The sequence below is a fragment of the Cylas formicarius genome, unplaced genomic scaffold (genome assembly GCF_029955315.1).
Source record: "Cylas formicarius isolate icCylForm1 unplaced genomic scaffold, icCylForm1.1 PGA_scaffold_1__22_contigs__length_36826433, whole genome shotgun sequence".
NCBI lineage: Eukaryota > Metazoa > Arthropoda > Insecta > Coleoptera > Brentidae > Cylas > Cylas formicarius.
This window is the reverse complement of record NW_026844264.1, coordinates 8,443,051-8,460,593: the sequence shown is the minus strand read 5'-3', so window position 1 is coordinate 8,460,593 and position 17,543 is coordinate 8,443,051. Positions and strand designations below refer to the sequence as shown.

General features: G+C 34.4%; 1 protein-coding gene across 1 annotated transcript in view; it reads right to left on the bottom strand.

The window, feature by feature from the left end:
• The window catches only part of LOC132696618 (zinc finger protein 383), a 102,331-nt gene that overhangs the window by 32,199 nt on the left and 52,589 nt on the right, over positions 1-17,543 (bottom strand). The window contains exons 3-4 of the mRNA XM_060661550.1: positions 13,137-14,025; positions 11,805-11,986 (exon numbers count right to left, since the gene is read on the bottom strand). Of these exons, the coding sequence (XP_060517533.1) occupies positions 11,805-11,986; positions 13,137-14,025 (1,071 nt within the window). The remainder of the gene's footprint in view (positions 1-11,804; positions 11,987-13,136; positions 14,026-17,543) is intronic.

Genomic DNA, 17,543 nt, shown 5'->3' with positions numbered 1-17,543 from the left:
CACACTTGTTGCAATGTGCCAATGTGTGAACAATCAACATTACGAAGAACAAAATACATGGTAGTATCAAAAAATTAAATAATCAATACACCACTGATTATGGAAGGATATGATGTAGAACGAGCCAATAAATATAAATCACAATCAAAATTCGACCAAGTGAAAATGAGGATGGAAATTGTACGGGATAGAGATTTAGTTCGAAAATCATCTTACCAGGGTATCTATTCTTAAATGAAAAATTCGTATTTCAAGGGTCAGAGAATCATTTGAACGTGTGGCGACCAACCTTCGTTAGAAGGCGGCAAGTAGGAAGAAGACTATAGACCGCTGACAGATTGTCAATTAGTTTTAACGCAGCATATTTTCTCAAAATATGTCTAGATTTCATTAAATCTTCGGGCAGAAGAGTGTGTGGATATTGATGTTGTGAAAGAAAGAAGGCAAAGTGTAGGTTAGTGGATGGAATGTCCCACTTCTACGAAAATATTTGAGTTTATAGAATATATGACAGCAATGAGTTAATCGTCAAATAATCCTAAGCTTAAGTACTATATAGTAACTGCGTCATAGAAATAAACAATAAATTAATTTGTCACGGTGACAGCCTGTATATACGATGCGTACGAGCTGAGAAATTTAATTTTGCGAAAGATTTCTATATTTTCTCACGTACACTTTTTCACCCCCCGCCGTACGAAAAAAAAACCCCATATAACGTTCTCTCCCCCGTGCCTTTAATTGGCCGGGGGTCCCTCGGGACAGTCACATGTGTGTAGTAGCGGCAAGCGAGTACAGACATCGCATGTCACTCTAATCAGGACCTGTTATTGGGATTAAGATTATGTTTCTAATGTGATTTGGGCCGCAAAGTCGGAGTTCCCCACCAGAGCTATCATTTGATTATGCAGAAAGATTTTTCGTTATTGAAAAAGAACCGTGAAAATCGCGTTTTTAGGTATATTTGCGGCTCGTACTCATTTTATTTACAAGCCGTTTAGTCAAAAATGTCATTTATAAGTTATTATATAAAAAATGTGTGGAATAATAAAGTGAAAAATTCCGTTCAGTTTCGCTCAACTTTGATCCCTGTTGTAAACCCGTAGTTTACAACAGGGCTTAGAAACAACATTCTCACCAACGAAAAGATATCTCAAGAAACTGGAAAAAATCCACTGTTTTTAAGTTATTGTGGAAGAAGGATAGCAAGTCAAGAAAGTCCAAACACGCCAGTAAAAGTGCTTGATGAAGACAACAAAAGTGTAATTCTAAGAAAAGTTCACCTTTTTTACTTTAGAAAAGTGATGCCCACCCTAAATACGATTCTAATGGAACTTGGACATGATGGCAGTTATTCCGTTGACAACTAGAAAAAAAGTATGGATCACAAAAACATCATCGTAAAGTACTTATAGTGGAAATCAATGAATCAAATGCAGTACCGAAGAGACCAGTTTTTATCTTGACGAGACGTTTATTAATAACCATAATGTAGTACCAAAAATGTGGGAAGACCATATAACCAGTGCTCGCCAAGCTTTCATCCTTATCAGAGGGTGTTGGGGGTTCTAGGTAGTATGTTTGGGAGGGTTCTGCGTCAAATGGAGTAAATACCTTATGCTTAATAGTTCACAATTTCCCGTCTTCGACCATTTTCATTTAGCGTTTAGCTTTGATAGCTTTGAGCAGATTTATTCAACCTGTGTTTTTACTAGCGGGAAAAGTTTCATTTTTTCATTTTAATTTTTAAAAAGTCCTAACCTATCGAAGAATAGCCGCCTTCCTTTAAAAAATGCATGTGTTGTCACGCTTTTATCCCGTTTAAAATTGAAAAAAATTTAAAAATATTTATCTGATTTTATGCAGCGTTTATTCAGACATCTTTCAAAATAGTGAAAAATAAACAATTCATAGCAGTTTGCCGTATTATTGCGCCCCTCTGTATAACAGCTTTTTTTTTGGAAAAAAAACAATGGTAAAATTGTTATTAAAAAATGCAAATCTGAAAAAGATGAATGCGGCAAAAAATGACAACGTTTGACGATCATCAAATACACTTGGGCCAATGTAAAATATAAACCCCTTAAAAAGCTTCCGAAAAATCCATCTGTGGTGGCCCACGCATTGCGCACGTGCACGTGCAGACCACGCGACTCGTAACGCGCCCCAGTCAAAGGGTGTCACGTTACAGGGTGGATTAGGAAAGCCAATAATGATAATTGTATTAGTATTGAGTGGCGGGGATCTTCTCACGCTTTTGTTCTCGGCGGTGTGTCACTTTTACGATATTAGCGCCTTCTATAGGTTTTGGGGGATGGTGTATTGCGCCTGCAAACGAACAGCATTTCAATTCCTGATAATCGGCCATCGGTTATTAGCAGATGATATTCGTTTTTGACTGTCGAATTTTGATCGGTACATTGTATAAATGTCTGCAAAATAAATCCGTTACCAATTGATCTCTTATGTTTCAATAAGGCTAGGCCAAAGTTTTTGACACAGTGAACAGAAAGTAAGCAGTTTTAGTTTATATGAAGGATATCTTTGACTTGAATATGACGAGTATTTTAGGGAGGTTTATTGATGATATTTTTATGTTTATAAAAACAAAGTCGCGGAATAACATCAAAAAATCAGCAAAATAAGATTTTCTTAAACCGAAACAATGGTTTGACTTTAAAACAATAAAAGTAATCGTAAATAAGACATTTTTTTCCTTTCTTTTCTTATCGGTCGGAAATCCCAAAAATTCGAACATTTAAAAATATTAAATTATTATCTAAAACCCAATTAAGTATATCAGGTCCTTTAAGACGGCGGTTACTTAATCAGTAAAAATATTTTAGCCGATATCAAGTCGTGGGTGCTCACGAACTACTTAGTTCTTTGGACCCAAATTCTACAGATCTGGCTGAGAAATTGAACTCGTGGATCTACGAACCAGGATATCCGATTTTGAAAGCCTCTCTTGACATGAATGGATCAGTTGTTTTAGAAAATAATGTCAGGCTTTGAACTGGCTATAATGTTGCTTCCTTGTGGCAACTCTACATCGTATTTTTTGCAGAAACGCTTCCTTAAAAATGCGGAAAAAGATGCCAATCAAGAAAGCATATGGTACGTTCCAGTATCTTACACCAAATCGGGTAAACCAGATTTTATGAACCTGGGCATGCAATAGCTCGCACCTAAGGAAACTTCCGTTATCGATCTCGACGATGGCGAATGGATATTATTTAACATACAATCCAGTGTCAAGTAATGCGGGCTGTTCAATTCCAAGAACTGCCACACACATTTATAATACTTTTAGGATTCTACAGAGATTCTACAACGTTTAAACTTTCCCGATACATTTCCAAGGAAACTGAGTACTACCCTCTATATACGTATTTAACGGAAATTAGTTATTTGTTGGGAAAACTACAAAGTGACGATACAAAAAATCAACTTGTGGTAGGATGATCGATACGTAAATTTTATACGAGGATATAGAAGTTTTTATGTTCTTACTAGGCGGAGGTTTTGATGCTTTTGGATGACGTCATAAATAAGACCCTGGCTAGTTCTTCGGAAAATTTAAGTCATGTGGAAGTTCTGAAGAAAGTTTTAATTTTAACTTGGGCGTCCAAGCTTGGACACTCGGGTGCGCTTTCACTTGCCACACAAATTATTTGCTGACGACGCCGATATTCGACAGCAGTTAGACAGTTTAGAAAGGTCCATTGGAATTAAAGCAGTGGATTGTGAAAAATGGAAAATGGCGTCATGTGATTCAAATAGAGAGAGAAGAGAGAATATTGGAAGCTAAGAATGTACTAGAAAACACTCTAAAGTCCGTTATTTCTCCGGACCACAACGACTATAGTTCATCTGACTACTTGGAGCACGGGGACTAAATTTTTAAAAATGAATTTGTATTGTAAAGAGTAGATTATTTTAATCACAGAATAATTGATATCTCAATTTTCTACCATTCATTATATATATATATATATATATATATATATATATATATATATATATATATATATATATATATATATATATATATATATATATATATATATATATATATATATATATATATATATATTTATATATATATACAATCATGTATAATTACTATAATATTTATTACCCCAACAAACAACTGTACGCAAATTAAAACTTAAAGCTAACCATAAACTGATGTAAGTTGTCCCTCTGGTTTAATGATCCTTGTCATTGCAAATTTACGTGTCTTACCCTCACGCATTAAGCTATAAACGTTTATAGTGGTATCTTCAGGTTAAAAATTTAATTTAAGAATAAAATTCCTTAAAGTTAAATACTATACAAAAGACTGGGTCAAAAATCTAGCATTTTAAACATTTCAATTTAAGACAACTTTTTTCCAGAAAATTGGACTAAGAATTTTCAACGGAATAGAAAAAATAGACTTTACTCAAACTCCTTATAGTAAGATAAACTAAAAAAAATGTAAAAATAAATTGTATTACTCCTAAATTATATAACATAGTATGGTATACTACAGTATAGTATGGTAAAATATACAAATTCTTAAGGGAGTGTAAAAGTGTGTGGTAAGGTAAATCCAGTGAAAAGTTGGAGATGTTTTTATTGAGATTTAAATTTTAAGATTTTGATTTTAAAATAAAGAGTCAAAAATGTTTTCTACCCGGATGTGTGCATAATAGTATATTATGCAACAAGTGTGATAAACGGCATTTGAGTTGTGTTTAATAAATGAGTGACTTAAAAAATTTACCACACGTGTTGCATACTATACTTTTTCTACGACATTTTCGCAAAACAACACGAATACATTCACTGACATGTCAGAATTGAACCCGTGCGGTAATATCCCGGAAATATCTGAAGTGATCCGGATCCGACAAGAAACTGACGCTGACGTAAGTGACGCTTTCCGCACGCTAGGTCGGTGGGTAATTAGGTATTTTACAAAAGGGAGTAGAAAAAAACCATAAATACCCAGTGTCTGTCAAAACTCAAATTGAGATAAAAAAAAATAAAAAATTAAATTAAGACTTTCTGTGATTACGAACCAAATACACAGTTGTCTAACTCTCAACAAGTGAGCAACTACTTCAAGAATGCGCTGTTTGTTTCCTTTGTTTTGCATCCATTGTTCGATTCGAGTTAAGTCTAATTTTATCCAATTTACCTTTAACTAACCAGTTTAATTTGTTCTCTGAAGTAGAAGATTTTATTTATATGATAAGTACAATTTTGTGATTCATTATTCGACAGCAGAAATTCTCCCCATACTTCTTCGGCACAAGCAAAATGACGCCATTACAAGACGGGGAGCAGGGAGGAGTGACGACGACACCCAATTTTAATCCCGTTGTCACCTCGTAATAGCGAAACGACTGAAACTTTAGAACTGCCCCCGAAGCAACCACCGGCTGCGAAATCATCATCTAAAGTGCAATGTCGCCGCGGAGTTGTCAAGTTGGCGTGGTGGGTTAGTTTCTCATTTGCCATGACCAATCCTCAAAGTTGATATAAATGCGGGTATCAAATCAAAAAACAATCTCCTCAAATTCGTAGGTAACAATTAAGGGCTGTTGGTTACGATTTTAAAAAGACTTGATAACAAAAGTATTAAGGAAGTTCGCTAGGGAAAACAGATTTTTTTTTAATTCCCATATGTGTCTTTAATATCCTTTTTTATTCAATTAATTAATAATTTTCTGGTATTACTTTTTTAAAATTTAAATATATTAAGTCTGCTGAATCACTAATGCAAAATAACGAGGATTAACTGCGTTTATAAATGAATTAATGATTAATAACTTTTTTTATCATTATATTATAAGATAACGTATATATATATATATATATATATATATATATATATATATATATATATATATATATATATATATATATATATATATATATATATATATATATATATATATATATATATCGAAAATTGCTTGTCTGGAAAATATTTTTCTTATAACGCTCACATTTTTGAACAAACGTCGGGAAGAGCTAGGGGTTCTCCTCTATCACCAGTCATCAAGAGTATATTTATGGAAGCCTTTGAGAAGAAAGCTCTCGACACCTTCCTTCTAAAACTAAAACAATGGAAACGCTACTTTGATTTTTGATTTTTGTTATTTGACTGAGGTCTTTACCTGTCACCAATATGGGAATCAGTCATCGGAGACAATGTCTATGCAGCTTTAGCTGCGCCCCCCTCAATCAATATAAAAGCAGGAACAGAGTAAAATGCGATCCAGTTTCAGTCAAGCTCTGAAGAAGCCAACAGGATGATTGGCGAAACGTCAGCAATTTCGATTCATTAACAGACGCAGGAGGAAACCAGAAGTTTTGTGAAAAGTATTACAGTAGCCTGTGGAAGTTCCTTTGAAAGAAAAAGGACCAATATGCTTATTGATAAGATTGTCCATAAAACGCTTCGCCAGTAACTGAAACGTTATCACAATAACCGTTACCGTAATTCAACAAAAAAAACCAGAGGAATATTGAATATTTTCATATTTTAAGTGGTCGGATATCTTGTCCGAGCTATTGGTATTTACAATAAATTTCGCTAGTCCCCGTTATCTGATTTAATTCATATCCATATCACATCATTTGGAATATAACAAGAGTGCCCCGGATCTATAAATATGACTCTGCGACCCCATTAGACAAGTGGACAGCGCACAATGGACGGGAGCGTTTAATAACCGAATTTTCCCATATATTAACTATATTAAGGACCTCCGCCCCGCCGTGCATCACCACCACCTCCCACCCGCCCGCCTAACGACCGTTTCTTTTAATCTCTGTTCGCCGTACTCAATCTGGATCGATCGGGATGCGTGCTCCGGCATTTATGAACAGCGATATTGAGAGTCCGGGGCATGCGGCCCGGAATTTCAATTTAACTCTCTGCAATCCGGCAACCGGCGACCGCCGTTTGATTTATGGCCGCAATAGCTCGCGTTCCATCGATGCTCTTTATTACTGGTACCAAGACGGCGGGAGCGCTCGCCCTATAACGGCCCTTTGATTTTTTTGCTTTCAAAAACGAAAATCATAAAGTGCAGGAAAAGGCCGCGCCTGAGCCTTTAAAGTAAATCCGTACTTTACTAAACTTTAGCATTCTGAGCTTACAATATTAAGAATGAAATATAAATTCCTTTGACAAAATGTGCGATTTGAGTGTTTTATTTGAAAATTATCTTTTGTGTGTACTTGAAACCTATTTGACGTATAACTGTCATGCTTGGAGGGAATTATTGTCTTCAATAGAGCTAAATGAGCTACATAGCTCTGGTTGACAACTATTTCGGATGTTATATAATAAAAACAAATAATACCGGGTGCTATAATAATTAAAATCTTGGAAAAGGTTGAATCCTAGTTTGATTTTGGTGGCCATAATATGCATGAAATATTAAGAAGTTATGCTACAAATCTTACGAAGCATGCTAAAAAATTAAAAATCCAAACAAATGTGATTTTACTTCTACAAGGTTGTCAACAATGATTCAATCGTTTCAAGTATAAGGATTTATTTCAGTTCAGTTTCTTACTTATTTCATAATTTGAACAATTTTCAACAAATTTGGACCAACCAGTTTTTGGGTTCAGTGGAATAATTCATTATAACGAGCTTTTCTAAGCAAGATATGGTGTAAGGCGTAAGTATTTTCAATTGGAGATAAAATCACGCTTGGAAACAAGAGAACCGTCATTTGGTGAAAGAAATTTTCAGCATGCATTTTTAATAACTATTATGAACTACCAGAGCGACTCAACGATTTTTGCAGCAAATTTTACTTCTACAAGGTTATCAACAATGATTCAATCGTTTCAAATATAAGGTTTAATTTCAGTTCAGTTTCTTTCTTATTCCATAATTTGATCAATTTTCAACAAATTTGGACCAACCAGTTTTTGGGTTCAGTGGAATAATTCATTATAACAAACTTTTCTAAGCAAGATATGGTGTAAGGCGTAGTATTTTCAATTGGAGATAAAATCACGCTTGTAAACAAGAGAACCGTCATTTGGTGAAATAAATTTTCAGCATGAATTTTTAATAACTATTACGAACTACCAGAGCGACTCGACGATTTTTGCAGCAAATTTTACTTCTACAAGGTTATCAACAATGATTCAATCGTTTCAAATATAAGGTTTTATTTCAGTTCAGTTTCTTACTTATTCCATAATTTGATCAATTTTCAACAAATTTGGACCAACCAGTTTTTGGGTTCAGTGGAATAATTCATTATAACAAACTTTTCTAAGCAAGATATGGTGTAAGGCGTAGTATTTTCAATTGGAGATAAAATCACGCTTGGAAACAAGAGAACCGTCATTTGGTGAAAGAAATTTTCAGCATGCATTTTTAATAACTATTATGAACTACCAGAGCGACTAACGATTTTTGCAGCAAATTTTGTCAATTCTATGAAAAGACTTCCAAATTCGGCTAAACATCTGGTTCGAAATTCTCTGGATGAAAGTTCCCTACATAGATGGATAGGCCGTAGTAGCTCGTAGCCCCGACGACCTTAATGCTGTAGCTTGGTTTGTAAGGAAAAAATCGCGTGAAGATCTCCTACAAAAGATTCATGAAGAAGTTGAGGCCATTCAAAAGAGAAAAGGTACCTTGTTCAGGTAAAGACAGCATTTAAATAATGAAATAATAAAATGTATTCAGGATAATAGCGGACATTTTGCTCAAATTATGAAATAATTAGTGTTACTTGTTACTGAAAATGTTGATATATTATTGTAAATTTATTACTATTAATTAATAAAAAATTATTAATAAAATTTTATTGTCAACTCCTACTTGGACGAACAAACAAAGAATCATCAAAGCAACATTAGGTGGCGGAAAGACTTGCTTATTTCAGTTTGTAATCGAATCGTTTTCATAAGGCGCTAATATCCGTATTAGATACTTCATCCAAAATTGAGAGAGTTTTGAATAAAAATGTTATATTAAAAATATTTCATAGAAACTAAGCTTAAATGTAGATTACTCACACCCCTAAAACCCATCTTCCAAATGTTTGCATCTTACTTCGACACCCTGCATCTTTTAAACGAGCAACATTTTGTTAGAGCATTTTAAACTCGAGTCGTATAATTACATTACCGACCAGCCTGTATATCTGACCGTTATATGTTTAGAAAAATTATTTACACATATAATTTTAGGGAAATAAGTGAAAACAGCAAAGTATGCATGACAACTATATTGATGACCCTATAATTACCTTCTTAAATTGCTATATATATATATATATATATATATATATATATATATATATATATATATATATATATATATATATATATATATATATATATATATATATATATATATATATATATATATATATATATATATATATATATATATATATATATATATATATATATATATATATATATATATATAAATGATAGAAGGCACACTATAATATCATATTATTCATCGTTTTCAAATAAATGGTAGATGATAAAAAGATATATTACATCGCTTACTACTCATAAAAATGCAGCCTTGTTTTTCGAAATATTTTTACACGCTTACATATTTCAAAAACGTTGAAAACAAACTGGATAAGAGTGAGTAATATGTGCTGGGTGTCTCATTTTAAAAAGATGAAATAGGAACCCTAAACTTCTTGATCTCATCGTGGGCGCTTATTTGAACATTTAATTCTTTCCAAAAAGTTGTATATAGATGGAAGATAACTTAGATGTAATACATTTTCAATTTCACCCAAATCGGAGTGCATTTACAGTCAAAATTAAAAACAATGTACGTACATATAAAGCGTTCAGCATTTAAAAACAAATTATGATTCTCAAATGAATGTGGCAATCTAAATTTCTGTTGAATCTTAATATTTTGTGCTCACTATTTTACAGTTAAAATATTTTTTTGACGACAGGAAACAAAAAGGAACATTGTCAATTGGACGTTCTCTTAATTAAAAACGATTTTTAGAAAGGAATGTTATTCTCGAAATAAAAAAAAAGTTTTTGTTCATTTTTATGACAACTCTAACTATATTTATAATTATATTATTAAATATGTTTGATTTGTTGGCATTAGGATGTTTGCTCTAATTTATTTTTAAAAATGTACATATTCAAAACCAAGCAAAACTTATCTCTATCAAAACTCCGCAAGAGAACTGCAATGTGTATAAAATTAGTTAGTAATGTTATTTATATTATTTATTCGTTAGTTGTTCAAAAAATATCGATAATGGAACGGGGGGCGGAGCGTTGAGGCGAACGGGCAATAAAACTTTGAAAATTGCGGAATTACGCGCACTCTCGCCTTCCCCGAAATTCGACTTGCGAAGTTTCCGGAAACTCCTCGACGGAAGTTTGGCCGCAAGCACGGGAAGGACGGGGGAGGGTGCTAACAGCCCCAAAATTATGGCCCGCTTCCTGTCTAATTAGTAAATAATTCACTGGTAAGCCGCCTCGGCGATTAATAAAACGGCAAGACGCCAAAAGGGTTGTCGGGGGATAAGACGGGGCGGCAGCCCCCGAAAGGATATTATTGCTCCCCCCCCGGTTTCGCAAGTATTCGTGTTTGGCGTCTCGATACACTTAATAAATGTCAATCCTTGTTAAAAAGCGGATTAGGGCGAGACACCAAACCACGAGAGGGCAAACAGAAAATGGCCGCGTTTAGGAACATCCAATTGTTGAAATGTTGACAATGTAAACCAATAGTTGCATACAGTAGACCCGTAGACTATACTGTTTAAGTTTTATTAGTATTTTTTTCGTGTTTTTAATTTATATTTTATCCTAAAAAATGCAAAAGAAGAAAAATGATTGCCAAAATTAACGTAACGTTATTAATTTTACTTTCGAATTAGAAAATAACAACACTTTTCGATGCCCAGACAACTTTATTAATCGAAAATGATTAACTTGAGGCCATTCCGTCTATAAAAATCGACTCATACTGATAGATACCTAAATCATCACTACATCATCATTCATCCCAAAGATCTTTCCTGGATAATTTCTTAAATTTAAAAGCAATATCACTGCCTCAACACGAATTACTTAACCAGGAATTAACACATCTCACCTCAGTTCTTCTCTCAAACCATTATCAAAATATGATATGTTCCATCAAGGAATACACTTCACCATAACCACTTAGACAAAGTAACTGCAGTTGACCCTACTTTAGTACTTCTGTATCTTAAAAATGACATGAAAAAAGAAGATAACATTCCCATCGAGAAAGCAGGAGTTTATAGTATCCAGCAACAGGTTGAAAAATATCAACCAGACTAAAAGAACACCAGACATTAGAACATCATCAGTTTCTGAACATTATCACGAAACAAGACACTAGATTTTATTCCACGAGAAAGCAAAACTTGCATGTAGCATTTTCTTCAAACCAAGTAAAGTTCAAGAGTCTATGGAAATCATCAAACATCCTGATAATCCACTCCCGTTGCACCCGGTAGGTGTTTAAGCTCCATGCAGAGCAACGGGCTTCTGTTTGAGACAGCGCTCTGAAGAAGCCAGCAGCATGTTTGATGAACCGTCAAGGGGACAGAATATAATATATGACGTAGAAGAAATCCAGAATAATTGTATCTACAAGTCCCACAGCTTGTGAAAAAAAAAATTAAAAATAGTCTATTCCTCGTGTTGGAGTGAGTACATACTCGAAAATAGTCCTCGTCCAAAAAGTTTTAATCTCTGTGGGTCCTTTCAACTCTTGCGTCATAGGAAATACTCACCGGTATGTATGTAGGTGTGCTTTTTCATGTCGGACTTTTGGTGAAACCTCTTGCCGCAGTATTGGCAAGGATAAGGCCGCGTATCGGAATGGATCAGGAGGTGGGTTGACAGAGTCGATGACCTCTTGAAGGACTTCCCGCACTGCTTGCACTCGAAGACTTTCTCTACGTTGTGAACAGCCCTGCAAATGTCATATTTGCACCAAGGTTTCCTCTTAAACATCTTCTTTGGAACTGGATATTGTTCTTTACATTTTGTTAGCTGTTTAACAGTATATGAGTATGTTTAAGTATTTTTAGATCTGTCCCTTCAATTTCCTATAGATTACTTTCAATAACTTTCTGTCAATGGAAAGCGAAATGTAATTGGATAAAGCTGGCTAGACACATGCCCTACACAGGCTGTTTAATATGTCACTAGGGTCAGGCGTTTTTCTTCAACTATGGAAAACCAGTTTTATAACCCTCTTCCATAAGGGAGACGACCGAGCTGAAGTCTCGAATTATTGTCCAATTAGCAAAGTATCGATGATTCAAAAATGTTTGAATCAATTGTTAATGACAAAGATCTTACTAACTGTAAGAGGCAGGCGTAATATTGCTCTGTCAAGGGAAAATATACCCAAATTAACCTAAACTTAAGTCTTGGGAATGAATGGAATTCTACTGAAGTGGATAAGGCGTGCAAAATGTAAAAGTGGAAAATGTCATTTCCGCACATATAGCTTAACTTTCGAGGGTGCCACCGGGTATGTATAGTTAAAAGTATGTTAAAAGTGATTGTGAACAATTACAATCCGATATAGATAGTTTTGCTTTGTGGTGACTCCTAATGTAAGTAAATGTAAGGCCATCAGCCATAACATAAAACTGAACATTTTATTTGCATATAAACTGTCTAATGTATGCTCAATAGGAGTTCATTCTATCAAACATTTAGTAGTGATCTTAAATTCGCCTCTCACATTTGATGGATTTCTCGAATATCTACGTTATCAAGAGTGTATGTTGTGCTGTGGTGAGTGCAGAACTTACATAGTAACATTAGATTAGAGCGACTACAGAAGCGTTTTTTATATCGCATAGCCCATATATAAAATGAATATTCCAATGAAGGAAATTAACTACATACTGAATAATCAAACCTTGGAAGGCCATAGAAATTGTTATGATCCTTACTTTCCATTTAAGCTAGTGAATAATTAGTTTTCTTGTAGTGAACTTTTATTTACTATTGACTTTAATGCGAGAAAGACTAGACTAGCAGCACCAAAAATCAAAAATCTATTAAGATGCTGATTATCGTCTGTAATATAGCATACGAGTTCCTACCTGTGCTGGCTCAGGCTTATTTCGTGGCCAAAAGTCTTGTTGCACAGCTCGCAAGCGAATGGTCTCTTCCCGTTATGGGACCTCCTGGCGTGCACCTCCAAACCGTGAGGCGTGGAGAACATCTTCTCGCACTTGATGCACGAATAAACATCACCTATAGGCATCATCCCCGGCCTCATCAGAAGATGATGGTGTGGCGGAATACCCGCCGTCGGATTCGTCATCACGTGGTGCCGCAGCCTGTACAAATCTTCTGCGCTAGGGGTACTCAGTGGATACTGACCGCTCTGAGCTTGCCCGCTTGCCATGGCAGCAGCCACAGCGCTAAAGTATAACGACGTGGGGTTCGGTAGAAAGCCCCGTTCCTCCCCATCTTTCTGGGTATAGAAAGTCGACGGGAAGAAACCAGGATGTACGAAACTTCGAGGGAAGAAAGCAGCGTTGTACTCTTGAGCGCTCTTCAATTGCTGAGCGTCTTTCACCAGGTCTACGAACGGAGGATACAGGTACGACCTCGTGACCGATATTGTCTCTTGGTAACACGGCGTCTTGGGTGATTTTTTTGGATTATCTGGCCTTAGTAGAGCGCTTACCGAAAACGCTTCGGACTTTTTATTGGGTGAATCGCCTTTTTGAAGATCGGTCACGGAAGGAGGACGCGGTGACGGTGAGTGAGGAGGCGAATCTACTTCCAGTTCCGGAGAGGTATCGGGCGACGGTCGGGAGGGGGAACGATCCCATGCTGCTACCCGAACGGGACTTTTGTCGTCGCCGCTGAAATAGCTCAGGTTTTCGTCCTTGTGACAGTACTTGGTGTTGTTGTTGTTCGATCGTTCGTCTTCGTCGTCGGACTTGGAGACGATTCGACTGATGCCGAAAGTTATCCGTTCTGGAGAGAAGAATAGGGATTACATTTTGATGTTGACAAAAAATATACTCAATTTTGGATTCATTGTACCATAAGTCTCCATTATAAGTTATGCTGATATTGTATGAATTTCAGTGCTTTAATTTCAAAAATAAATGTTATTACTATTATAAGCACAAGTATTTAATAGTTTAATTACTTCAAATAATGATCAGATTATTAAGATAATGATCACATACCTAAATGTTAACAGAATGTAGATAGTCTTGGAAATACACGTTGCCAACAGTTATTAACAAATTCATTTTTTCCAACCTCTTTATATTCCATTTATATTTAAATATGGCCATCTAGGGACAACAATTGTAGTAGACCAGGTGAGTTCTGAAGTGTTCAAATCGATTTTTGCAGCGTCCTATTTTGTGTGTTAATTATTTTGAGATGGAGAGTCATTATTGAAAAAGAAAGAACTGTAAAATAGTTGATATTATTTATACTATACAAAGTTTTTTGTTTGGAGATATCAGATGAAACTACAAGTAGTAGTACATCAATTTATTTTAGACTCTTCAATTAATGGAGTCCCACCAGTCACTAATAGGGATATTATAAGTTATTTGGTGTTTTTTTTTACAGCTTGTGGTAGTACTATAAAGAACGGTACTTTTGTTTAATCAATGAAAAATGATCTCAACTCGCTTATCTCCAGTGTGTAAGTATATTTATTAAAAACAAATCATATTTTGAACATTGACGAATATCTTAAATTAAATAGTTCATGTGTGTTTAAAATGACGGGCAATTGTGTTTGAAAAAGGTTCATATTTATTGTTATTCAAATATTTGTATCTAATCCGCAATATTGCGATTTTATTATATGGTAGCCGAATGTGTTCTTAAAACAAAGAAAGTGTGCAAGAAACATGTGGAACATGTGGTGTAAATTGAGAAACTGTTCCCAATGCATCTTGGTATTGCAGCCGATGTTGTGATTCAAAATAGAATTTTTAAAAAAGCATTTTTTATTTAGTAAAACAATAGTTTTGTTTTTTACTTCCAGCTTTTATTAAAACAGATGTAAGACTTCGGTAGTTGTTTGTTTTATTATTATAACTTGTGTGTAATGTTTCAAATTTGAAATATAGACGTTATTGTAATATTAATTTTATTTTACATAAATCACTTTGGTGTTTACAGCCCACACATTTGGTAATTAGTATTTTAAATGTACAAATTTTAAAATATGCCAAACGTTTAGGGTGTGAAGGAAATCTTTATAACTTTATAAGGGTGAAGATCAACTGATTAAAGCTACTGAATGCTGTGGTACTCGTAATGGAAACATATTCCTTTATCCTTTCAAATATAAACAAAAGAACCATCCAAAGAAAATATAATATTAAAGCATTAAGGTATATGGTGATTTTTCTTTCATCTTTGCTCTAAATCTTTTGACTGCAAAACTAAGCTGTTCCAATTTTAGTTGGAGTAGATTTTCCAGTGGGATTTCAGTTTTCCTTTTCTCTTTGCTTTTTTGAACTGCAAAAAAACTTACTCGCTCGCGGTTTGAGCGGTTTCCACAAAAAACTACAACACAGGCATTTTCATCCTATTTCATATTTTATGTCTTTAAAAGTAATACAGTATTAATACAATAACGAACACGAATGCTTTTTCACAATGCTAAAAAACGTAAAATACACTGTCAAACCAAAAATTAAAACACTTAAACACTTTCAACAGACACAAAATAAGATCATATGCTAAAAAACAAATAGTTTTTCCAATAAAGAAAATTTCACAGATCGTTAGATTGCCTAATCTCTTCTCAATAAATAAGAAAATAAATTTTAGTTCACTAAATCTCAATATACCAACTTTAAACGTAAAGGGGTTCAAGATGGCCAACTTGTTGAAGGTTCGATAATGTTCATTTCATAAAATATGTAAATTGGAAAAAACAGTAAAACATAGAGTTATTGCAACTAGAAATGTGGTAGCCTTATTTGACAAGAAAAATAAAGATCGGGATTGACTGCTATGCCTAAAAACCAAAAAACATAGTTTTTGTTTTTTTTCATTTTAGATTCCATTATAAGAAATTATAGCTTCTACTCTCAGTTGTTTAACGTACTTTTTTTTAAGTTGGTTAATCAAGTGCGCATTAAAAAATTATACAGCCAAAAGATTAAGACTTGAACACTAATAAGTCTTTTTAACTTTTGCATTATGGAATTTTGTAACTAAGAATCCATATCCAAAAAAAAAACGGCAATATTGATTTTTAATGGGAAATCCTTTTTTTCGTTTTTCGATTTATATTTTCGATCGATACAATCACTACAAATAATTTTAAAAATAACAATTATGTTTTACTACGGAAAATTATCAAATCGACCAGAGTAAAGCCTAATCTCGGCAAATCAAAATTAAAACCCATTCAGAATTCAGAAATGCCGAATATATTGTTTTCCGAAAAATAGTATGATAAAGTCATTCAAAATGAAAGAATATCGTGAAAGTTTGAGCCGTAAATATTGGCGGGAAAAGGTCTAACCGCCATTTTGGAAACCAAAAGGACTTATGCCGATTTTTTGTTTGTGCGCAACCTTTTTTTAACCAATTTTGGTTAGCTTTGCTTTAGTTAATTACTCAGACAGTAGGAAAATGAATAATGAAGTACGCTTAAAATCATTGCAAGTGAGAGAACATGCAGAGTAGTTCGAAAATAACAATTATTTTTCCCAGCTGGTTTAATAATGCTATCATTTTTTAAAACAATTTATTGACACCCTGAACAGAATAAGATTACATGTCAAAGGGAATAATCACCGATGTAGATCTGGTTGGTGTTCGACTTAAACAAACCAAGCGAAAAAGACCGGCAATTTTGAGATTTAGCTAGCTACATTACCGGCCATTCAATGTGTATGCAAATAAAATAAACGGAAGCACGGGAGCGTCGACGAGTCGCGAAGTAATTTTAAGATTAGAATGGAAATTAAAGGACGCGACGTGAATCGAAAGGGAAGTTCAATATCCTTATTGTCCTTAACAAGGTAATTGGGGACAAGGCTCTATCCGAAATTCATTTGCAACCGGGATGAAAGAGCGGAGCAAAAGGATTTAAGAACTTTTCACGCGGGAAATTGTCGTTGTCGGTTTAAAGCAAAAGAGGCAGCGCATTATTTTCGAAAATCTCTTGGGTCCGGAGCATTTCAATCCTTAACTAGACCCTAGGCCATGCGCTTTGGTCCTGATAAACTAGTTTTCAAGGTTTTATAAGTCTTCTTTTCAGGGGAGTGGTTTCAAAATAATGGTAGTGTGGGTTTTATTAATTGATTAAACAGCAAGGGAATTTTTGTGAGTGCTATGGGACGGCTTACTCCTCATTTCACAATTTATCTTGATAACATTTTAATTGGCTGTAAATTTTTTGCTTTTAAAGATATCAATATATCAAAAACCAAAATGTAGGGTTAGTAGCCAAGTTTTTTTCCAAGTGACGTATAAAACAAAACACTATCAATTTTCTGGAA